The sequence below is a fragment of the Ambystoma mexicanum genome, chromosome 3p (assembly GCF_040938575.1).
Source record: "Ambystoma mexicanum isolate Mex_15411 chromosome 3p, UKY_AmexF1_1, whole genome shotgun sequence".
NCBI classification, from domain to species: Eukaryota; Metazoa; Chordata; class Amphibia; order Caudata; family Ambystomatidae; genus Ambystoma; species Ambystoma mexicanum.
The window spans coordinates 1,137,262,742-1,137,287,402 of NC_090925.1; the positions used below are offsets into that span (position 1 = coordinate 1,137,262,742).

Here is a 24,661-nt window from a genome sequence, read left to right on the forward strand (position 1 = left end):
AGAAAGGGACGTGTGTCCCACATTGAGAGTAAAAGTTAATAAGCTAAGAATGGTCTGAGCCCAGACGAGGGAGATCCGGGGTGAAGCTAAACTCAACACTGGCAGTTGAGAGAGATCCGAGCCTGAACGAGTGAAACCATCATCCAAGGGCTGGAAGCCACGAGAGATCCGAGCACGAATGAGGGATTTCCAAGGAGTTAAGCTATCACCCAAAGATTAATGAGAAAAGAATAAGAGATCCAAAGAAATACTATTGAGAAACAGATGAAGCTATAACCCAAGTACTGGCAGTCAAGACAGGTCCGAGCCCGGCAGGGGGAGATCCAGGGGTGAAATCGTCACCCGAGTACTGACAGTCAAGAGAGGTCCAAGCCCAGCCAAGTGAGATCCAAGCGCAAAGCTTTCATCAAAACTTTATGTGGAGAGCGATTGAGAAGGGTCAGCCCAGAAGAGGGGGACCCAGGGGTGAAACCATCACCCATATGCAACTTTGATAACGTACTTTCATTTGTTAAAGGAACTTTTGTTTTTTATTATCTGAACACATCAGGCCCGAAGGCAAGAGACTTTCTAAGGAAACGAGACTTGGCCCTCGACGGTCCTAAGAACTATCATTGGAACTGTCATCTCGTGCTAGAGAAGCCCGAGACCATACAGTGTTACGTGCTCCATACTCCAAACTCTAACCTTACCCCATGCTCAAACCATGGGGAAGGGAGACCCAGGGTACTGCCTCCTGAGTTATCATTTGAGAACACTTCTTTCTTGAAATTTAACCCCACACCCTTTGTATTTAGCATAAGGAATTGACGATAGGTTTTCTTAGTATAGGCCCCTTATTTTTTACTTTGATACCACTAGGACTGCCTTAGTTCATTTGATGGTCGACACCTGTCACCAGCGTAGATTTAGGTTTAGATCAGGCATTTTTTCAACCTGCATACCACTTTCATTGTTCAATAAACACCCTTGAACTGTGATCATTTGTGCCTGTCTTACTTATTGTCACCATGAGTTTCTCACAGGTGCATCTGCCACTTTTTGTGTTAGTTATAAATTACATTGGAGTGATGTATATTGGGCAAACGTTTGATGTTAACCACTTCTCTGCTTCCTTGCCCATTCATGTATGGTTTAAACACATTAAACAAAGCCCTCGGTTTACTTCCATTTGATAAATCAGAGTTTGTGATTTTAAAAATGTTTTACATTTTTAATAAGCATGCCACAAATCTACCCTAACTAAATAGGTGAGAATATTAGTGGTCCGTTTAATTTTGTAAATTATTTTCATATACAATCCGTATCACCCCATCACTGCACAGACCATTACTGCGACGTAGAAAACCTCGAATTTAGCCCAAAAAATAGGTGTGGAGCTGGGAAGCGGGTTGACTAGGGTTATTTATTAAAGTGGGGGATTGTAGGGGAGCGTCGGCTTCGGCGGGGGGGGCTTTATTGTTTTAAATTCAGGGTTTTTAACCTTGCAGTAAACAATTCAATATTTTCATGTAGATCCATAAAATCTACTAACTTGGTGTCCTGCTCTTTCTTTAAAATGTGTGTTGCCACAGTGCATTGTTTTTTGCCATTTATTCATAGGTTGCCAAAAAGCAGTTTTTAGTAATGCTGGATTTGTTTTGTGTGCTTTTAGATCACCTCCACAGATTATGCTTAGCAAAGTCTTTACTGCAAGAACAGGAAGCAGCATCTATGGGAGTCTAAATACGTGAGTACTGAGTTGTTTTTACGAATGAACTCTAACTGCTTTGCCTTGAAGTTCTTAAAGTAGGAGCATAAAGGGCTAGTTTGTTCCTAGACCAATGAATAATACAAATGAGATGTTCGATAAAGCATGGGAGTTTCATCTTTTCAAAAGAAATGGCTAATGTACTATAAGAATATATGCCTGTGAAATAACATTCACAAGGCCACAGCCAACATGTGTAGAATCACGATGTGTAAATATACTTTTCTGAATTGATCGGTATTGGGTCATTCAGGAATTGTTAGATTGTGCAATGGGACTGCTTGATTTCCACTTGGGGATATTTCTGCTAAAGGTTTTGCCAAATGCTACTTCCATTTCTATTATTTATAGGAAGTGTCCTAGTCAAACTACCTAAACCCCTTAGCTCAATTTCCGAATAAATACAAGGACAACAAATAAGCAATGTTATCCCTATCTGTTGGCATAACATAAATGCCCTTAAGTGAGACCATTGTTGGGCAGGGCAAACCATGCTGTAACATTCAGGACTAGTGAAAGATCATTTCAATGACTCCCCAACTGTAAGCATGAAGGTTTTGCACACATTCTTCATAATTTAAAAAGATCATGACTGAATTGTCTTCCAAAATACCTTTGAGTATTACATGCCAAAACATTTGCAGGATGCTTCTGCTTGACTGAGCCAATACTGTTCAACCTGTCTCTAGTACATGCACACTGAGTTCTGATGTAGTGGTGTTAAGATTGCCCTATGATACTTCTACCCAATGAGCCATTGTTAATGCCAAGCTGAAATTAAAGTTTGAGCATGTAAGCCTGTAGATTTTGAAAATTTAAAAATGAAGGACTTTCACTGTTTTTTGAGACTAATGGATGGCATTCATAAAAGGCCCATGAACTGGAAAAAAGGAGGACATTTTTGCTAGCCCTTTGTGGCAATGGTGTGGTGGATAAAGCGACAATGTGCCATGTAACCTAGGGTTCTACTGGTTTTCATTTGCTAAATTAAGCATTGTGTTTTGTGAAAGAAAAGTACAATTCCTACCTTGGATTGGTCTCTGCAGTGTCTGGATAAAATGGACAATATCTTGTTGGATCTGCGTGAAATGACCGAACTAAAAAGTCTGAAGCCCAAAAGTCCGATTTTTTTTTTTTAATTTATTTATTTATTTTCCCCAATTTCTTTGCACACGCACACACATATATATATATATATATTTCTGAGGCTTGTGGAATCTGCTTAGATCACATGCTGTGCATAGGCCGACATCTAGTGGAAGCTGCGGAGTATTACAGTTTGTTTTTCGAAACTCGAAAATGGGCGTCGACACAGGGCGTGCCAGTAATACTATCCCTAGTGTGACGTCCAGTGTACCCAAGATCCCTCACGCGTCTAGGATCCTCAGATTGTATTTTTTCTGACATGAGGTAGCATGAGGCGTAGCGTGGCCTATTCTCACTTTTTTTCTTCATTAAAGGCTATGATAAAAGTGAAGGACATGGGTCCTTTACAATGGGGTGAGAGAATTTGACTTGAAGACCAGATGTTGCAGGGGAAGGTGGAAACATAAACCAGGGAAGAGGACAGGACAGAATGACATAGAAACGGGATGGAGGAGAACGTGCTGAATTAAGGATGGAGGGATGATGGAAGAGCGCTGTTGGGTTGCCATGAAGGGTAGGGAGAGAGGAACAATGGGTGATGTAATAGTGTAGAGTGCTAGGAAACAGGATCTTCAGAAAGGAGGGCTTTGGATTTAAATAGTGGTTGAGTTAGAGAACTACATAGAGGTAGAAGAGCATTCCAGAGCAGGGGAGAGAGGGAGCAGAAACGAGAGGGAGCCACTGGGGGCTCGAGTGGTGGCAAGGAGGTGAGCTGAGGGATGATCTTAATGAGCGGGGAGGAGAGTAGGAAGCAAGATGAGCCGATAGGTAGGGTGGGGCGAGTCCATGGATAGATTTGAAGATGTGTCGAGGTGCAGAGGAGGTAGAGATAAAGCTAGATTGCTTGAAAAGTGTGCAGAATGCGTAGTTAATGACGTTGTCCAGAAGTGAATAAGCATAATTGGGAAGTTCACAGATAGACTGGCACAGAAATCCGATCTAGAAAGGGCTATGAAGGAGATTAGCTGGAAGCAGTTTTGAAAGGAAGAAGACAGATTTTTCTGATATTGAGGAGTTGGAATCTGGCTGCAGTGGCAGATTTGGAGATGAAGAGCGAGAAGGTGTGTGATGGGTTGAAGATTACACCAAGGTTACGAGATGAGCAGAAGCAGAGTAAGGAAGGTAGTCCGAAGAGAAGAGTACAAGGAAAGGAAGAGATAGCCTGTTTGGCTTGGAAGTAGAGAGAGTGTCGTTGAGCATGAGCGAGTGAGATGGTATCCAATGTTTTGGATTCGAAATGTTAGGCAATAGCTAGTCATACAAGGCGTGAAAGAAAAAGATCTGAAGGTGGTCTGCAAAGAATTGATAGGAGAAGCCGTAAGAGGGGATCAGGGCACCAAGAGCTGAAATATAAAGAGTGAAGAGAATTGGACCAAGGACAGACCCCTGGCAAACTACAGCAGTAAGGGTGTGGGGGTAGGTAAGGCTGTTCTAGGATACCTGAACATGTCTGGGGCAAGGTATGAATCAAACCAAGTGAGGGCCTTATCTCTAATGCCAAGGAGAGATAATGTAAGGAGGTCAGAATGGCCGGTAGTATTGCAGGCAGCAGAGAGGTCGATAAGAATAGACCAACGATTTGCATGCCGAGAGGAAGCAATGAAGTTGTTGAAATTGAGGAGAGATATCTCAGTAGAATGCAGAGGTCGGAAGCCAGATTAAAGGGGATCCCTGAAGTTGCTAGTATCAAGGAACCGTGAGTCGATTGAATACTACTTGCTCTATTTTGGAATAGTGTGGTGAAGAGACAGGGCGACCATTGGGCAGGATAGTTAGGATCTAGACCAGGTTTCTTATGGCGCGGGATGACAGTAACTATCTTATCGGATGATGAATAAATGGCATTGTCAATGAAGGAGTTGAAAAGGGAAGTAAGATTTGGAGCAACACTCAGAGCCATGTGCTTCACAATGTGTGGGGACAATGGGTCAGTGTGAGCACAGGAAGGGTTAGCTACATATCGTCATGGTTGGTGGGGGCAAAGAAATACATTGTAGCGTGAGAGGAGGGTAGAAGTGGAGAAAAGTGGAGAAAAGTGAGTAGGAGGAGGTGATAGAAGATAATTAGCTAGGATATTGGTAATGATGGCCATTTTAGATGCAAAGTAGAGAGCAAGATCATTTACAGAAAGAGTAGAGGAGTTGGGGTTAGTAGGTGAGATAATGGAGTTGAGCGATTTTTGAAGGAACCTAGGTTTGGGGGATTGAGACAAAATAAGAGAGTAGAAGTCATGTTTGGCAGAGTTAAGAGTAAGGTTATAGTTTTGAAGAGCAGCGAGATATTGAAAAGCACTGTTAAATTTAGTAAAGGCTTCTTCAGTGGATGGAAACGCGAGTTCACAATAGGAGGAGAGAGAGTGATGTAGTTCAGAGATAGTCTGGGAGTTTGGAGGAGGGAAACTTAGTAATAGTTGTAGTAGATGGGATAGAGTGAGGAAGAAGCAGGAGTGGAGATTGATGCAAAGATGATGGTGAACGGAGGGAGAAGGTGCGGTGGAGATGTTGGAGGTGGACAGTTGAGAGGAGATGAGAATAAGGTCATGGGATAGAGAGATAGAGACTTTCAAGACATGCAGATTTCTGGTCTCAGGTGGGACAATTATTTTTGATTTGATAATTGTAGTTTTGTGTGAATTGAGGTCAACGTTCTACTTCATTACAACTGTGCAATGAGCAAGATTTGTAATTACCAAAACCTATTTATTGTTTTTTAAGCCATGGCAAGTGCTAAAATATCATTTAGGATATTGACCATCTATTCAGAGGCAATGTATTGATACTCGGATCAATGATAGGATAGTCCTTGCAGCTTTCGTGAAGACTTTATACAGGGAAGGTTGCGACTTGTGTACTGTGATGAATCCAGTGTATTCGCCCTCTCTCCCCTTTGGGAATTGGGAGGTGAGCCTGCTAACCTTAACTTCCTCTAGGGGACAGGTCAAGTGGGATCCCACTGGTGGTGACCTCCTCTCCCCCCTCTAAGGATAGGAAATTCCCTGAAAGGCATAGTAGTAATACTCCCTATACTCCAGATCTTAATATTTTTGTTGGCTATATGGATCTTAAATTGCATGATTATGTAAGGATGGCATGGCAAGTATGAATCTAACACAAGTGATTCAACTTCAAGGGTGCTTAGTCAACAGTTTTGAAAGGGTTGGAGAATTCCTGTCTTGCCCTAATGATAAGATCGGCGTATTCCCGACCATCAACACAAAAGAAAAGACTCCTGGTCAGTCTAGTTAACTTAAAACTAGCCGGTCAAGTGGCACAGCGAGTAGAGCGCTCGCTTTGACATCCGTGCAGAGCTTGCTAACGCAGGTTTGAATCCCAGCAGGGCCAAACTCAACCTTTCATCCTTCCGAGGTCGATAAATGAGCACCACACACCGTGGGTAATAATAAGCAGCGCTCTGATACCTGAGGGTTCGTAGCGCTATATAAATGCAAAATTATTATTAATTACATTATTAAAAGGCCTAAACTAAATAAACCTATTTCCTGCCCTCAATCTAATACAAAACATAACTGACAGGAGAAATACAGCTTCTCATAATAATGGGGATAGTGTTCTCAAAGAAAAGTGTTTGGATTTTCAAGGAGCAAAGTAAAAGAAGCCATGTGTGTATCAAAGCAAATATCAGATTAACTGGATATGACAATATTGGCTCACTTCCCCAACTTAAAGGAACTGTGGTAGGTAGAGGCCGTTGGCAACGGGGCACCCTCTGCGTGCAAGCACTTTGACCAAGCTTTGGCTCTTTAGTTCAGACAGTTCTTTAGTCCATGTCGATAAATACAAGATTCTAAAGTTCCTTGATGTTAAGTCAGTTCAGTTTTCACAGTTTTGGGTGTTCCCCTTAGCCGGGCTCAAACTTACTTTATAACACAGGATTCAATGTCCCCAACTTTCCTTGGCATCCCTCAGTTGGGTTCACATTTGCCGCAACAATAGTTCACGTTCAACACTTGTCAAAGACTTTCGATTGTACAAGTTGTCCTTCACATTTGCTTTCCCTCGTATTACCACTTTTACTTAATCACTGACTTTTATTGGCCTCTCCTACGGCCTCTTGGTATTCGTAGTTTCACTCTTTCCTTTCCTATTGTCCGGTCAGACTTTCGACAAGGTAAATCCTTTCAAGGGACCACTCCGTTATTATATCTTTCGATTTCCCACTATTGTTCACTTTACTTCACTTCCAGTTTCTTGGCAAACGCGCAGCCTTAATTTCAGCATTACTATGTCTCTACAAACGTCTTGGTTTCGCTCGCGATAGCACAGTACAAGTGCAGCTTTTACTTGCAAATGTATTATTCCATTGTCTACACACACCGGTCTCTTGTAACACTTCTCACTCACCGGTGGCATAGAATGTATTCTATCGCGGCTCTCTTTTGAAGACAAGGTTCCTGATACAACACCATCTGTCTCCTTCCAACTTGCTCGTTCATCCGAAGGAGACACTGGTTATCCTTAAAAAAAGTGGGGGCATTTTCTTTGAAGCTTCTATCCCAACCCTCCTGGTTATACTGATATGGCCACGGTCTTCCTTGCACCATCTCGCTGCCTTGCCTCTGCACCCATGGTCACCTCTTCCTGCTGGGACTTGCTCATTTGCCGCCTTGCTCGTTTTGCTTGCCTTGCTTGCCATGTGCTTCTGAGCTCTGCCTTTTATCCAGGTGGGGAGAGTTAACAAGTCTCGGGTATGTTTTCTTGGCTTGGTTAGCCTGACTTGCCTGGCTCTTGTTAGTGAAGAAGAGCCATGACAACTCACAAAAGGTAAAGCGTCCATGATCTGTCCTTCCTTTCCTTACCATAACAGTGGGACTGTAAGGATTGTGGGAGTGGTAGTGTGTTCCTGGATTTTTAGAGAAATTATATAACTTGCTGTCAGAAAAAGAATAGGTGTGTTGTTGTGAAAGGGGAATACTCGGGGAGTCAACAGGAAAATTGGGATTTTGGAAGATGTCGTTTTCCAATGCAACTGGGTTTGGGTTTGAGTGGTGTGGATTGTTTTTGAAACGTGGCGAATGACAAAGGGGAAACGGAATAGGAATGATAGTGCCCCAAAATAGCAGGGTGTGGGGGGGGATATGCTGATGGATAATTGGGAAGAGCGGGCGGATGATATTGTGGATAATAGCTGAACTCTTTCAACACTGGGACAGTCAAATGGCATCTGTTGATACTGGTGTAATAACGCATCTCACCTGGGGTATTCTCCCCCACCCCAGCATAACTCTGGGTTCCCCAACCCAGGTGATCCTCCCTCCCTCCCTCATCCACCCCCAGGGTTGGGGTAGGAGAGCGCCAGCACTTCCCTGGCCACCTGGTTAAGGGATTTGTGGGATCTGCCTAGGAGAATACCCTCAGGTGTCTCACAATAAGTTAAAACTTCCTGTAAAACTGGTTGGTATGGTTTCTGACCCTATGTCTGCACAGGACTCGCCTAGAATGAGGGTACGCTGGAATGGCACACCTCTTAACGAAACAGAGATTTAGAGCCAATCCGCATTGAAGTCAGAGAGAAAAGAAAACCTGGAACCAGAGAAGCACAGCAACCTCCACCTGGGAGGAGTGGCAGGAAGAGGAAGAGTTTACGCCAGACATGGTAAAGGGGGCCGTGGCCAGAACCGCAGAACTCACAGCCCTGCTGGCCCAGGAGCCGGAAGTGCGCAGCCCAGAAGAGAACGCAAAGCACCTGCTGCTGGAGAAGCAGGGTACTAAGACATGCCACAAGGGTTCCGCAGGAAGCCCGATGGGGAAGAGGGCACGCTCTGCCCGTTACAAGAGGCATGAAGGGAACCAAAGATGTGAGGTGGCATGGCAGCCGAACTTCCTGATTCTCCCGAAGGAGCACCACTCAAGGAATAGTGATACACAGTGGCTCTAGGGAACCAGGAGAGGGGGAATTGAAGCCCAAAGTCTGCCCAAGGATGGGTGAGAGAAATGAAACCCGACGGCAGGGCGAGCAACCAAACCCCAAGGTGGAGTGAGATACCTAAGATTCCCAAAGCGGGGCAGGATAAACCAGACCCCAAGGTAGGGTCCGAGAGCTGAGATCCCAAGGTTGGGTGAGAGAAGTCATGCCGCAAAGCTGGATGAATGCAACTAAAACCCAAAGTGGGACGAAGTCGGCTCTACCTAGCAGGAGAGAATGCTAGGATCTCTATTGGGATAAACACTATCAGGAGAACAGGAGGAGGGGGAAACATGGGTCAAACGTTGCCCCTAAGGCTAAAGACAAGAGAAATATATGGGAATTAATGTTTGAACTGTAAAGCCAAGAGGCGCTTCGAGAGTCAATCAGCATACTGGCTTGGCCTATACACTGGGGCAAGAAGCCCATATTGAGAAAGATTTGAGTCTGGGGGGTCAGAAGCCAACCACCAGTCAGTTACCTACGGCCAAGGCCCAACTGTCTGTACCTTTGTTGAATTTGTGTTTCTTTTGTAGCGTTTTGTAGCGGTGGGCACAGAACTCTAGAAAGCTTAGGATTCTGGAAGGAGGACTTTCTTGTTTGTAACAGACATACTGATAAGCACCCTTTCCATATTTTTCATTAAAGAGTAGGGCCAAGAATCTTAGGGCAGTGTAGGTTTTTCTTGTGATCTAGAATACAGAAAAGTTCAATCACAGTGCCACCATGTCCGTTTACATCGTACATTCAGAGGTATATGGTCACATTCTTCTATAATGTATGCATGATCTTTGTGTGTGACCAAAGAAAAGGGTAAGTGTGGGCCCTACCCCAAATAATAATCGCTGAAGTGTTTTTCTGTAAAATATTTCTTGATGCAAAGAGTTCTTAAGCTTTTTCTCATTGAACATTTTCTTGTTTAAGTTTACAAGACAGCCTTGAAATCATCAATCAGGACAATAACACCCTGAAGCCTGACAACAATACGCTTATGAATGGACTGCTCGGAAATATAGGTACTATGCACTGATTTCAATACTCCTTTTTTTACCTATTTGTATGTGGCTTATTAGAAGATGTTCATTCAAGTTAATTTATGTGGCATTAAAAAATGAGTATTACGAGTGAATGTTTGCTACATATGTTATGTTCCACTTTCACAATTTACCAAGCAAACTGATTTTTGTCCTACACTTACTGGTGTCTTTAAAGTCTGAAATATCCATATTAATCTTCTTGCTCTACTCTGCATTTTGTATGAACCAAAATGGTGGCAAAACATGTTTAATTTCTTGGATTTACGTCATTTTAATCTTGGCCATTCTTCAAGGGATGAGGCCCATACCGTATTTATTAAATATACAGTTGAGGTCCTTTGTCACATGCCGTGTGTAAAAATGTGGACATGAACTGTAGTGTAAAAATGACGTGCTAAAATCTTGCTTTTTCTTTAGAACTATTACACTTGAATTATTTTTTTAAGAACCAGACTTCTTGTGGGTGTGTATAGCCATGCACAGTAAAGATGTCAATTAGCAGTGTAAAACAGCATGTGTTGCTTGTCATACACAAGCTGGATGATAGTGACCGGAAGTCTGATTGAGGAATGGCGTGGATTGACCTTATTTGTGTATTCATGTTTTAGCCTATGGGGATTCAGAAGGTAATGACTGGTAAAGTATTCTGAAGACATGGTGTATTGCTTTAGCAGCAACGGGCGTTCATAGAGTGTGGGTAATGGTGGATTTCTCTGCCACGCTGTGGTTGCTTGATTGGTATGAATGAACTGGTTGTGAGATTCCATGAAAATCACTGTCCTTTGTTTTGCCTTATATGTGGAACTTTAGCATAACTTAATGAGTTACAGTGTTTAGCTCTGGGTCAGGTGTTGCTTCATGGCCTCTATTGGTTTTGACCGATGCAACTCTTTGTCGCCACTTTAGTGCTACTATTAGTTTCATCTTGATGGTAGCCTTAGTTTAGCAGCAAATAAGATCCATGGAAATTAGATGTATGGGTGATGACATGCAACACACAGTGCACACTGAAAAGCACGGTACAATGAACGCCCACTTTCTTTGCCTCCTCCGTCGCCTGTAGCGCCCTGGCGTAGCCCCAAAACTTAACCCTTCCCCGGTCAAGCGTTCTAATATGAGTCTCTTGAAGCATAACAATATCCGGCCTTTCTCACCATCCACCTTTTTACGCTTAATCAGCGAATTTAGACCGTTGACGTTAAAAGAAAGGACCCTCAACGCTCGCTAGGTAGACATAGTGGATCAATGTACAAAAAAATGAGAAAAAGGACTATCCTCAAAAGTTTCTTAGTAGAGAATCGGCAGATAAGCACCTGATCTCATACTTCTATGGGCTGTATACGAATTGATTGTTTTACAACTGCTCGAATGACAATTGACCTTTTCACAATTGACCGAATTGTGAAGGTCAATTGTACCATAAATGTGGGGGGAAACCCCCCACAACCCCCACCCAACGCCAAACCCCCCCCAAACCCATATATATATATATATATATATATATATATATATATATATATATATATATATAACCAAACCGATATATATATATATTTCTGAGGCTTGTGGAATCTGCTTAGATCACATGCTGTGCATAGGCCGACATCTAGTGGAAGCTGCGGAGTATTACAGTTTGTTTTTCGAACTCGAAAATGGGCGTCGACACAGGCGTGCCAGTAATACTATCCCTAGTGTGACATCCACTGTACCCAAGATCCCTCACGCGTCTAGGATCCTCAGATTGTTTTTTTCCGCCATACTGGTCGGAAGCATCTTGCGGAGTCCCCTAGCCTTAGCCATACTTTTGCTAATAATTGAAATTTATAATTCTTTATTGACATCCTTCCCCACCCCAACGTCGACCCTCGACACTCGACGACGGCTGGAGAAGACATCGACCGTCGACTGCTGCACGACGGATCTGGGCCTCGGAAGGCCGCTGGCCTCGGCCCGGGCCTAGTAGGCCGCTGGCCTCGGCCCTGCAAGTAGGGAGAGTGGGGGGTGGTGCATACTCTTCACTCTTGGTATATAGATACACTTATATATTTCCTACACTTACCAGCCCGCTGCCTCAAGGTGCGTATGGAGGGTACCCCTTTCCAATTCTGCCCCAAGTGCAACCGCAAATACCCTTGGGTCGACAGGCACGCCACGTGCAATCTCTGCTTGCCGAGGGACCACCCCGAAGCGAACTGCAGAGCGTGTAGTAGGTTTAAACCTAAGACACTTAAGGACCGTTCGACAAAGCGTTGGGCCCACCACGCCAGGCAGGCGGCCATGGCAGCGGAGGGCGCCTTCAGCGATGGCAGCGACGCCGTATTTTCGGAAGGCGAGGGCATTACGGCGTCGAAAGACAGCCGAGCGCAGGTCCCCGACCTCGGAAGGTCGTCCGGCAGGGCGGCTATGGGGAAGACCCCCGGCGACGCAAGCGCTACACACCCTACACACACTAAGCACACTAAGTCCAACCGAAACTCGACGACGTCGACTTCTCAGAAAGAGGCACAGATAGAACGGTCCGACTCGGTGTCCTCTGGGCGCTCTCGATCGAGATCGCCTCATGACGCAAGGCAATCATCCACTCTTGCCAAGAGTGCCTCGCTCCCTAGACTAAAGGAAGTTCGCTCGTCGGCGCACTCCAAGAGACGGAGCCCGCAGTTAACACCAGCGAGGCCCCGTGCTCGAAAAACACAGATACCTCTCCCGATCCTCGACGCCAGGCGTCGAAAGTCTCCGGGGCCGGTGTACAGGAGGAAAGGGACTTCGCAGAAGAGTTGGTGGGAGAGAGGAGGCCGGTCGCTCAGACCATCCCTATCCTTAAATCCATCCAACGGAGAATAGATCCGTCCCTGGTGAACCCAAACCTCACCAGAGCAGTCAACCCCAGGGTCGAAAAACTTTTCCGGGCAGCCCAGTCTGACCCTCTCTATATAAGAGGACATCTTAAACCAGACTCCCTAGTTGTTACCAACACTCGGAAGAGGGCTGGAACACCCTTATCTTCGTCAGAAGCTCCCCCCGACAAGGAGAGCAAGAAACTTTACGGGTTTGGCTGGAAGGTAGCCTCAACGTCCGCCTACCAAGCAAGGATTGCTAACTCCACCACCCTGTTGGCCAGCTACAACTGCCATCAATGGGAAGAGGTTGCGGCACTCATAGCCTCTGCTCCTGAACCGTTAAAGGGCCAATTGGCTCGGATCTCGGCAGAAGGGAGAGCCGTGTCTGGTTGCATATTGAAAGAACTTTCGACGCCGCGGACAACGCAGGGAGATTGATAGCAGAAGGTACTGTTATCAAAAGACATGCGTGGTTACGGCAGTCGGGGTTCAAGACAGAAACTCAGGCTTCATTAATAGACAAGCCGGTGGAACCCGATCTATTGTTTGGGAAAGCGGTCGAAGACGCACTGAAAAACGCCAAGGACGAATACGAAACACTGAAATCCCTTGGCCAACTAACCAACAAACCCCCTAACCAGAGGGGGAACAGTAATTTTCGTCGCCCACGTGGCCAAAATTCACAAAGAGGCAACTATGCCCAGGGACAGGGTACACAGTGGAACAACAGCCAGCAGTCTACCCAAAGTTACGGCAGGGGTAACAAAAGAGGTTGTGGGAGAGGCAGCCCCAACAAGGGAGGTGGCACGCCTCCACCAAAGCAGTGACGCTCAGTTCAGGGTCCCTTCTCACGCAACCCCTGTAGGGGGACGCATTTCCAACTTCACCCAGGCTTGGGAAGGGATCACCTCAGACAGATGGGTGCTGTCAACAGTGTCCACAGGATATTGTATAGAATTACTGCAGCGTCCCCGGAACCATCCTCCACAACAAAAAGTACACTCCTTAGAACATCAGAAGATCCTTCTTGAGGAGATCGCCATTCTGCTAGAAAAGGACGCGATAGAACTCGTCCCAGGACACCAGGTAAACAAGGGTATCTATTCAACTTACTTCCTTGTGCCAAAAGTATGTCAAGCCCCAAAAATTCCGTATGACCACGCTACAAGAGGTAATCCCCCTCCTAAAAAAGGGGGATTACTTGGCAACCTTGAATATGAAAGATGCTTATTTTCATATTTCCATGCTCCCGGCGCACAGAAAGTACTTGCGCTTCAAGGTGGACAGTCGCCACTACCAATTCAAGGTACTGCCCTTCGGGATAGCTTCAGCACCAAGGGTATTCACCAAGGTACTGGCGGTGGCAGCTGCACACCTACGCAGGGAGGCAATCCCAGTGTACCCTTATCTGGACGACTGGCTCATAATGGGGGAAACTCCAGGAATTTGCAGGACAAACATTCAGAGGACTATCGACCTCCTCCACGAATTAGGCTTCTCAATCAACGAGAAGAAGTCAAGCCTGGTGCCAAGCACCTCAAAACAGTTCCTAGGAGCAATTCTAGATACTCAGAAAGGGTTGACCTTCCCTTCGGAAGAGAGAATTCGGAATATACTACTGCAAATTCCACATTATCAGTCCGGTCAACAAATAACGGTACGCAAAGCAATGCGGTTACTGGGCATGATGGCGTCATGCATTTACCTGGTCCCCCACGCGCGACTGCACATGCGTCCCATGCAGGAATGGTTGGCGAAACAGTGGTCTCAGGCAAGTGGTCAGTGGGACGATCTAGTGGTCGTTTCGCCAACACTCGTACAGAGCCTACACTGGTGGACAAGAGAGAATCTCGCAAGGGGAAAACCCTTTTACGATCCCGAAGTACAGGCAGTGGTGACTACAGATGCATGCCTGACTGGGTGGGGAGCTCACCATCTCCACCACACAGCTCAGGGTCTCTGGTCTCACTCAGTAGCCAAGAACCACATCAACCTGCTAGAGCTTCTGGCAGTATTCCGAGCGCTTCGGGCGTTCGAGCCCCATCTACTAAACTTGTCGGTGCAGATCCGGACGGACAGCACGACAGCCATGTTCTATCTGAACAAGCAAGGAGGGACTCGTTCGCCAAATCTGTCCAAGCTTGCCCAGAAAATCTGGATATGGGCACTCAGACGGAACATCTTCCTGTCATCGCAACATGTTCCAGGGGAGCTCAATTCCCTAGCGGATGCTCTAAGCAGAGACTCCCTCCCAGAAGAACACGAATGGGTCCTTCACAGAGAGATCGTAGAAGATCTCTTCTCTCAGTGGGGTTTCCCCACTATAGACTTATTCGCCACAAGCGAAAACAAACAATGCCCAGGATTTGCATCCAGGTTCCCACAACCAGAATCCCAGGGGAACGCCCTGTGGATGAACTGGTCAGGGATGTTTGCGTACGCTTTTCCACCAACTCCTCTCATCAGGAAGGTGGTGTACAAGATGAACAAGGAATCGATGACGCTCATCCTAGTTGCTCCCATGTGGGCGAGACAACCGTGGTTTCCATACCTACGCAGGATGGCGGTGTGCGAGTGTGCGAGCCCATCAAACTTCCAGCCTGGTACAACCTACTGTCCCAGCAACAGGGTCAGACAGTGCACCAGCAACCCAACTCAATGAACCTGGCAGCATGGCTCCTGAGGTCATAGAGTTTGGACATCTCAATTTACCACAGAGGTGTATGAACATCCTAAAAGAATCCAGGAAACCAAACACAAGGCACTGTTACTTTGACAAGTGGAAAAGATTCGTTATTTGGTGCCAGAATAAACAAATCAACCCTGTTGATTGCACTCCTTCCAACGTTGTGACATACATGCTCCACCTACTGGATGCAGGATTGGTTTTTAACTCTCTGAAAGTACACCTGGCAGCCCTCTCGGCTTACACCACATCCCATAACAAGGTGTCGTGGTGGAAAGTACCAGAAGTTAAAGCCTTCATGGAAGGAGTAAAGAGACTTCACCCTCCTATTTCGAACCCACCGCCAGGATGGGGCCTTAATGTGGTGCTAGCTAAGCTCATGGGCCCCCCCTTCGAACCCATGCATAAAAGTAGTCTCAAACACCTGACTTATAAAACGGCCTTCTTAGTAGCCATTACCTCTATAAAAAGGGTCAGTGAAATTCAGGCTCTGTCAGTGCAGGATCCTTTCTTTACTATCCACAAAGACAAACTGGTTTTACGCACACACCCTAGGTTCTCACCTAAATTTATATCAAAGTTCCATGTAAACCAGTCCATCGAGCTTCCGGCTTTCTTCCAGAACCCGCAAAGCTCGGCTGAGGTGAAACTACACACCCTAGATGTGCGTAGGGCGGTCCTCTACTATGTAAATAAAACCAGACCGCTAAGGAAAACAGATCAACTGTTTGTCTCCGTAGCTACAGCCAGAGAGGGAGATCGCGTCTCTAAAGGCGCTATCTCGAAGTGGATTATCAACTGTGTTACTCTCTTTCTGAAAAACTCTGCCTTTTACGCCAAGGGCCCACTCTACTAGAGGCATTGGGGCCACTCTGGCTTTCATTGCAAATGTTCCCCTCGACACCATTTGCAAAGCAGCTACTTGGAGCTCTATTCACACTTTTACTCAGCATTACTGCATTGACACTCATTCCAAGGCAGATACACAAGTGGGACAAGCGGTTCTAAGACACTTATTTGCTCATGACCCTTCTCACATCCCACCTCCTTCTTCTGGTACTGCTCGCTAATCTATGCACAGCATGTGATCTAAGCAGATTCCACAAGCCTCAGAAGGGATACATTACTCACCGTAATCGTATTTCTGATGCCTTCCTCACCTCCGAGAGAAGGCGTATGATTGCTTGTAGTCTTACCTTTCTGTCTATCTGCTTGGATTATCTGTACTCACGCTACTCCTCATGCTTCCTCATGTCAGAAAAAATACAATTTGAGGATCCTAGACGCGTGAGGGATCTTGGGTACAGTGGACGTCACACTAGGGATAGTATTACTGGCACACCTGTGTCGACACCCATTTTCGAGTTCGAAAAACAAACTGTAATACTCTGCAGCTTCCACTAGATGTCGGCCTATGCACAGCATGTGAATCTAAGCAGATACAAGCATCAGAAATACGATTACGGTGAGTAATGTATCCCATATATTCGGTCAATTGTGAAAAGGTCAATTGTGACCCTTTAAATTCGGTCAATTGTTCATTCGAACAATTGTAAACGACCAATTTGGGTAATACCCTTCTATAGGCTTATGAAGGCAAGTGAGGATCCACCAGTGCGTACTTACATGAAGGCGTGGGAGTCTGCTACTGGAGCCGCCCTAGAGGACGGGGAGTGGGGTTGGTTGTGGCGACAGATACCCAGGCTGACCAGATCCCTGCAATTAAGGGAGATGTGGCTGAAGCTCCTTACCCAATGTCACTTGACTCCTTCTAAGCTCCATAAAATGTACCCTCGAGCCCCTCCCCTTTGTTGGAGAGATTGTGGGGCAGAGGGCTCTTGGGAGCATATTTGGTGGGGGTGTCCGGTCATAGAGAAGTACTGGGCGGGGATCCGGGAGGCTCTTAGTCTGGTTTTGGGCCTGGACCTTGGGAGTAACACAGGATTGGCAATGTTTGGGTTGGGGGGGGGGGGTTCGCTAGCGGCAATTAAGAGCAAGGCGTGCCGTAAACTCTATGCAATAAAGATGATGGCTGCTGCAATGGTACTGGCCCGCAGGTGGAAATCAAAGTGCCCACCTTATGACCATGAATGGGTGGCTAAGCTTTGGAATTTATTAGCTCTTGAATGGCTTACATACTCTATTCAGGGACAGTATCACAGGTTTAGAGCTGACTGGGCAGCCTTGCTGGAATACCTGTTGGATGGCCCAAGGCAGCGATGGTGCCCACGCAGCATGAGACTCTTGGGTATAGTAGTGAACACACCTTGTGACCTGGACTTATGAGGGGGCTTATCTATTTGGGTTATTTCGCAATATAAGGACTCACTGGACAGTTGAGGGGCAGCTATCGATCTCCAGAGCAAAGGCTGGGACACTGATCTACTCTCAGACCCGGAGTTTGGGGGGGGGGTGTTGGGGAACATTGTTATGTTTTTTTGTTTTTTGTTTACTTTGAAAATGCCAATAAAAATTAAAGTAAAAAAAAAAGCACGGTACAGACTGGTGGGAATAGGAGAGTTCAGGTACTGCTCTGCTCACCTGCATTGGTGTTCCGTCCGTGATGGAGGCATCCCCACAGGTCTCTGTGCCTGGGACCTGGGAGGATGTCTGAGTTCCATTAAGCAAAGCTTCAATTGTTTCCTTTATCAATGCTTTTATCTATAGGTTTGTGAAAAGAGTGGTGCATCAAGTGCCATTCAAACTTTAATTATGTAGCGACAAGCTTTATAAGCATTATTTCTAATCTATTATGTTTGGGTGTGTCATCATTTCAATACTGCTATTAAAAGTTAAATCAGTGCAGTAATGACAGTACCGGATTGACTGACACTGTGCTGCATCATGCAACACATGTAAGGATAGCTGACAATAGACCAGATGTAGAAAATGAAGTAGGCCCAGTCCTTTTTCTACAAGAAAATGAATTTTCCTTGTGATTGTCAAACCTATGTCGGGTATTAGATTTCAAGTGGAAATTAACTTCTATAAATGTGGGAAGATGTATTTATGGGTGATGGCCATATTTCCACATGTTCCGTCCCAAAAACGCATTTGTATATTAGCAAATAAACTTTTGTCTAATAGAGTTCATGCCCGTTCCATGTTTCCCTAGTCACAGCCTACATACAGATGATATTTAATGAATGGGGGACGGTTCTAGCTCATTAGCGGCTTAAGAGCTCTGTTTGGTTCAGGCATCACTTTGTAATTAGCAGAGAGATCTCCTTTGGATTTGTATGCATAATCATAAGGTAGCCCTTCAGTAAGTGCCAAATGTTTTTGTTGGTTTTCTATATAAAAACCATCTAACGCAAGGTTGATGACATAAGGCTATTTGGCTAATTCCAGTTAGATGGGTTAGACAGGGGAACCATTTCTATTCTTGATTCTGGTGTCAAATAGCGTAAGTTTTGGAGTATGCGATACTGGTATATTTCAAAGGGTTAAGGTTCTGTTGTGGATTCGTTTCTATGGGTTTGAATGAAGTATTGTCAACTTTTACAAAGCGCCCTCCAGGTTGCTGGACTGTTTTTCAGTTTTGTAAGCAAAGTTGTGGTCATTTCTATAGCTGGCTGTACTAAGGCCCGCTGCAACTTCGCTTCCAAATATCGAAAGAAAGATTCCAGCAACATGGAGGGCACTTTTCGTTCTGACACAATATTCCACTCCAAGGAATTCATCCACAGAACATGAACCTTTTTTAAAATAGAAGTTCCACATACTCGAATTTCCATGCATTTTGGCACAGGATTCCAGAGTAAAAATATTGTTAACCGGTCTCCCAGCCAAACTAATTGGGATTAGCTGAGTAACCTTGAGAAAGCATGTTATGGTGTGAAACACTTGTCGGCTGGTTTGGATATCCAACCAAAACAGTTTGCACCACTTCAAGGACTATCTGATGACTATGTAAAAACAATAAATATATCGTTCTACTAATTAGAACTTGATAACTGCGCCAAACAGAATGACTCAGACATGAGAGAATCTGCCCCATTTGTTAATAACCATTGAGATGCAAGCAGCCATTTCACATCTATCTCAATGAGGTTTAGCAGCACGTTTAATAGTGAAGAATCACCCTACAAAGAACAAGGTGGGCAAAGTGACATAACTCTCTTGCCCCCCACTACCCTCATTATAAGACTATACTCATTAGTTAGAAGCACCTTCTCTCATCTTTGTCCAGATCCTAAAGACTTTGTTCCCTAAAACGGTAAGGCCCATATCATGTATTTACTATTTTTCCCAGTCTGAAAGTGCTTTACTGGATATTAGCTTTACCACTTCGAACATGCCTAAAGTTTAGGGGCACGCGGATGCTACTCGCAGGCTGCATGCTAGGTCTCGCTTCATCATTCGAATCAAAAGAAGAAAAACTATTGGTATATTATGTAGTCGCAACTGTGCCAAAGCTATATATTGCTTGAACTCCGGAGCTTGTTTGCTCTATTTGTAGCACCGAATGCTGCGTCCATGTTTGTTGATTCTGCTCCCAATCCCAGGTCTACCGGCAACAATAGCTATGCTGTCTTAATATCCTCTGGCGCTAAACTTCCTAGTACTGCTTATCAGCTATAACTACCATTTCATTCTAGTCCGAACATTAGTGCCACAGAGCTGTTCACTTATGAACTTGTTTTTATAGCTTGCTGGGAAACAATTACCCTTGTTGGTATCAATATGAATGATACGGTCCCACTGATTAATGGTTCTAATTCTGCCATTTTTTTAGGCAAATTGTTTACTTCAAGATCCCCTGTATTTGTAAAGAATTATATATGTATATTGCCTTAATTTATTCATTGGGCTTAAACTATGCTAATTTACATGTTTAACAAAGGTAGTTCTATGGTGGTGAGTTGTGTGCCCAAATCTGTTTCGATGCGTGAGGTCACGTTCAGATATTTTGATTTTAATACTTTGGATGTATTAGATTGCTGTGAGGGACACACGACTAGCAATCCGTGTATCTGTTCTTTCCAGATCTACAATGATGTCTAGCTATGTTGGAAAGGTTTTGGACATTGTGTTAAGAGAGCATGCCATTGTTTTGGTCTCACTTTTGGTCTTGAAGTATATGCGTAATTTATTGTTTTATAGCATGTGAAATGTATTGATATGTTTTTATGCAGAGTAGAGTGTAGTTTTAGAGTCCAGTGACTCGTGTGCATAAAGCACACACTCAAAGTCATGTGGAGACGTCACCTTCCCTCCCAACAGCAAAACATCGCCACATTCCTTCTACAGCCAGGATGTCCAGCTTCCACTCCTATCAAGAGATGCTTAGTTGGGTGTGGAATGATTAAGTGTTGTTTGGCAAAGATACGTTTAATTACCTCTACTGCTTTCAGTGTGATTAAAAACCATATTTGAACAGATCAATTATGCGTTGTTTTATGGGAAACTAGGGATGGGTGCTCTTTGCGGAAAAAGTAACTTTCACAGAGTCATGATCTTTGCGAGTTCCTCTAATGTAAATGAGGCTTGGCCATTGCCTTTTCAGACAGTTGAGAACAGACTGGACTCGCTAACTTGCCTAGAGGCAGCAAGCAGGAAATCTATCAACATAGTCTTGTTTAACTGTGCTAGGGATTGAAAATCTGCATTAGAAACGTCTTCCGAAGTACCGAAATAATGTTAGGTTTCAATCTAGAATTATCGTTTTTGTTTGGTATTGCCAAAAAGAGTAAATTGGTTTCCATGACCTCTTACATCTTTTTCAAATTTGGGTTTGTATACGTGCATGCCTTTTTTTTTTTTTTTAAATATACCTCTCTGTCCACCACCTCTTTGTGTACAGAATAAGATGCATGAACAATATGGTAGAGAGTATAGAGATGCTTAAAATTGTGATCAGATGCGTCAATTGTTTTGGGATTTCCCTTTAGGTATTACATTGCAAAGGCCCTCGTTTATTTCCTTGCATATCTGTAGATGTAAAGAATACCATTTGCTCCATACGTTAATAATATGGGTGCTCAAGGAGTCTGTGACAACAGTGACCATGTTTTCCTTTACAGTAGCTAACCATCGCTATCGTTGGCGCTTGGTTCTATCCCTCAGGCAGCAATTCTGCCATCTGTCTGCAGTTACTTGAAAGGGCACAGTCTGTCTCATCCCGAAAGAGATCGGTTCCACAGAGGTCCATGAGAGATCAAGAACTGTTTCTATTTTTTCTACTGCTAGCTGCTTTTCTGTATGCAGACAATACCGTTGCCTTATTGTGGCATCGGAAAGGTGCTACAACTTCACGCACAACTGCTTAGAATTAAACTGTCAGCATGGTCATGGGGAAACGGCTGTTAGTGAATTTACTTAAGAAAGCTTGCGATGGATTGTTGTGTTGTGTTGAAAGCAATATCTGTAGGATTAAGGTTCATTGAGCCCAGATTAGCATGCCCTAACTTTATCTGTATCTGCAACAGATAGTGCTTCTGTACATAAAGATTGTGGCAGGTCTTCTTTCTTAAGGCTACAATGTTTATATTTTCTTAGGTGTCTCTGCAAAAACCTCTTTAGAAATAGATATTCGATTGAACTGTTATCTGAGGCTACTATGTTTGGGGTGCCATGTGAAAATTGAAAAAAAAACTTTATCAAACTAGTCTAAAACATTGTGCAAGGCCTGTGTGCAAAATTGTAATTGATTTGACTTCTCTGGTGCACCACAATGTTTTCAGAAAATGTAGTTCCAAATGCACACATTAATATGAGGAATAGTCAGGTCATCCAAACCTTGACCAGCTTTATTATTACATGTACCAGTGGCTGCTGGTGAATTTTTTAAATTAGTGGGGCATAAATATTTGCCACAAATTTGCAAGAGAGACAGAGCGCTCTCCCCCTGAGAAATGTTTTTTAATAAAAAGTTAAAAGGGTGCATTATACAGCATGGTTTCTGTGCAAAACGGAGTAAAAAGCCAGACAGTTTGGAATCGGTTTTGTAGGGTAATTCATTAAAACATCCAATGGATGCAAATCACCAACATTGCACAGGAGCTATTTTCATGATGCCTTTCACCACAATTTGTGTTGGTGAGCCATATCGTGCATTTTGCCCATTTGTGTTAGTGAGCCATGTCTCGCATTTAGCCCATTTGTGTTGGGGAGGTGTGTCTGACATTTGTTTCAGTTGTGTTGGTGAGCCGTGTCTCGCATTTGGCCCAGTTGTGTTGGTGAGCCGTGTCTTGCATTTGGCCTATCTGTGTTGGGGAACTACATCTTGCATTTAGCCCATTTTTGTCAGTGAGCCAAGTCTTGTATTTGGTCCATTTGTGCTGGTGGGCCATATTTCGCACGGATGGACCGTGGGGAACAGCAAGCAAATCACCCCGTGGGAACTCATGGGAGTGGTAATTGCTGAACACCAGAATGTGTGAAATGGGTCGCATTTAGTCTGGACAGCGGGAGTAGAAAAGGTACTGTACTCGTACATTCCCTCCCCTTTGCTCCATCCTTGTGGACGTCCCCCAACATGGGGACGGTACTGGAAACTATGGCAGTGAAAAATTGAGCTTTCCCTTTAAATTTATTATAAAGTGTGGGGGTGTGGCCTCAGGTGCGGGACCACCCTGCCAAGGCCCGGCCTTCGGCACCTCACCTCAGTCCCTTTTTCCACATGGAGGGTGTAGGACCTGGCAGCCAGCTGTCACGACCCTCGCCCAAAACCCCCTCTGGCAAACCCATTGGCCAGGTGGAGTCAGGACTCGGGCCTCTAGAGCCTGGCATCCTCTTCAAAAGCCCTCATGGGGCTAGTCCTGGCGCCTATGGCGCCAGACTCATACACCATGAAAAACAATGTGCTTGGGAACTACTTTATTGTATTGTCAGCCAACATGGAGGCATCCACATAGCTTGGTTCCTAATAACCAAGCTATGCGGTCTAGTGTTTTGGGTGTGGTAGCCTAGGGACTACTTTACCTGGACTATTTTGTTGGGGCTATTTAAACCACACCCGAACAAGACAACACGCTTCGCGTTACTTTGCAGCTTGCAACGTGACGCTCACTGTGTCCAGCTATTACCTCGGAGAAGCAGAACCTGCAAAGAGACAAAAGGAACATCATTAGCAGCAGCATCTTACCTGCAGTCTTCATCTTTAAACACTCGCAGCTACTGAGAACGGCTTCCTTGAATCCGAACGCCTCCCGGATAGAACGACCTGAAAGAGGAAGATAGAGGCAACATTAAAAGAGTAGAGACATGTACAAATTACGAACTGCTCAAAAGGCTTACCTGGCTGGTCGCCTCTCGGCTGGCACCACTCCAGACATTCCACTCGCGCTGAAGTACACCGCGACCTACAAGGAAGGAAAAAACAGGTTAGCAAAGGCAAGACTTTGCAGCGCTGTGCATAGCGCTTACTTACCGCATCATAGCGCTCTTAATGCGCCATCATTTACCAGCGGGGCTCAACCAAGCCAGTTCGCCGCGCTGAAGCTCCGCATACCTAAGGGAGAAAAAAGAGACATTTTAAACGAAGAAAGGCATGCAGGATAGCAACAAAACTAAAGAACAGCAATAAGACCAACCTGAACAATATCAAACGGGCCAGCGTCAGTAAAGTAACTGGACCGCACCCGCCCATGAAAGACAACGCGCCCCTGCAAATAAGGCAGGATGGAGAGCACGCCTAATTCTACCACAAGGTGAGGAGAGGGCGCCAGAGGGAGTGAAATCATACGGGGTGGATGGAGGATACTTACCCCAGTAGGTCAGTCTTGAACACAGTCCTCCAGTATTTTCAGGCAGAACCTTCCCCGCAGACCACATCAGGGCAAAGCTGAGAAGCATACGAGCGAGTAACCCGGCTGGGTGGCGTCCCTGTGGATACCAGGTGAGCGTAACACCAGCGCAGAGGCTTTTTTAGCTTTCCGCTTGCTCCCCGTTTGGTTTTTTCAATCTTTAACACCCCTTCGGTGCCTCGCCTCCCCCAGCGCATATCTGCAGGAGGATTCACAAGATGTGCTTCATGCGACCGCTTGTACTCCTACGTCCCGTCCCCTTTCCTCCATACTTATGGGACATCTCTCCATCCTGTGGGACGGGACCGGAGCACTTTTGTAAAAAGCATCCACATTTTTATTTAAAATGTGTCCCTCCTCTCTTTCCTGCATGGGGCCTGGCACGCGGCCGTAACCCGCCCACCTTGGCTCCGCCCCGCGCATCGCCCATCAGTCCTTTTCTCCGCACGATCGGGGCCGGACGCACTTGCATCCTCGGAAGATTTTCTTTCCTTTTTTCCCCTCTCTGGCTCTCGCTAGCGTTCGTTTACTAG

The 24,661-nt window shown here is 45.1% G+C and overlaps 1 protein-coding gene across 5 annotated transcripts in view; it reads left to right on the forward strand.

Moving 5' to 3' along the window:
- The window catches only part of FNIP1 (folliculin interacting protein 1), a 735,567-nt gene that overhangs the window by 352,489 nt on the left and 358,417 nt on the right, over window positions 1-24,661 (forward strand). For all 5 annotated transcript variants that reach the window (XM_069652526.1, XM_069652529.1, XM_069652527.1 and 2 more), the window contains 2 exons: window positions 1,655-1,729; window positions 9,743-9,834. In XM_069652526.1, coding sequence (XP_069508627.1) covers window positions 1,655-1,729; window positions 9,743-9,834 — 167 coding nt within the window. The remainder of the gene's footprint in view (window positions 1-1,654; window positions 1,730-9,742; window positions 9,835-24,661) is intronic.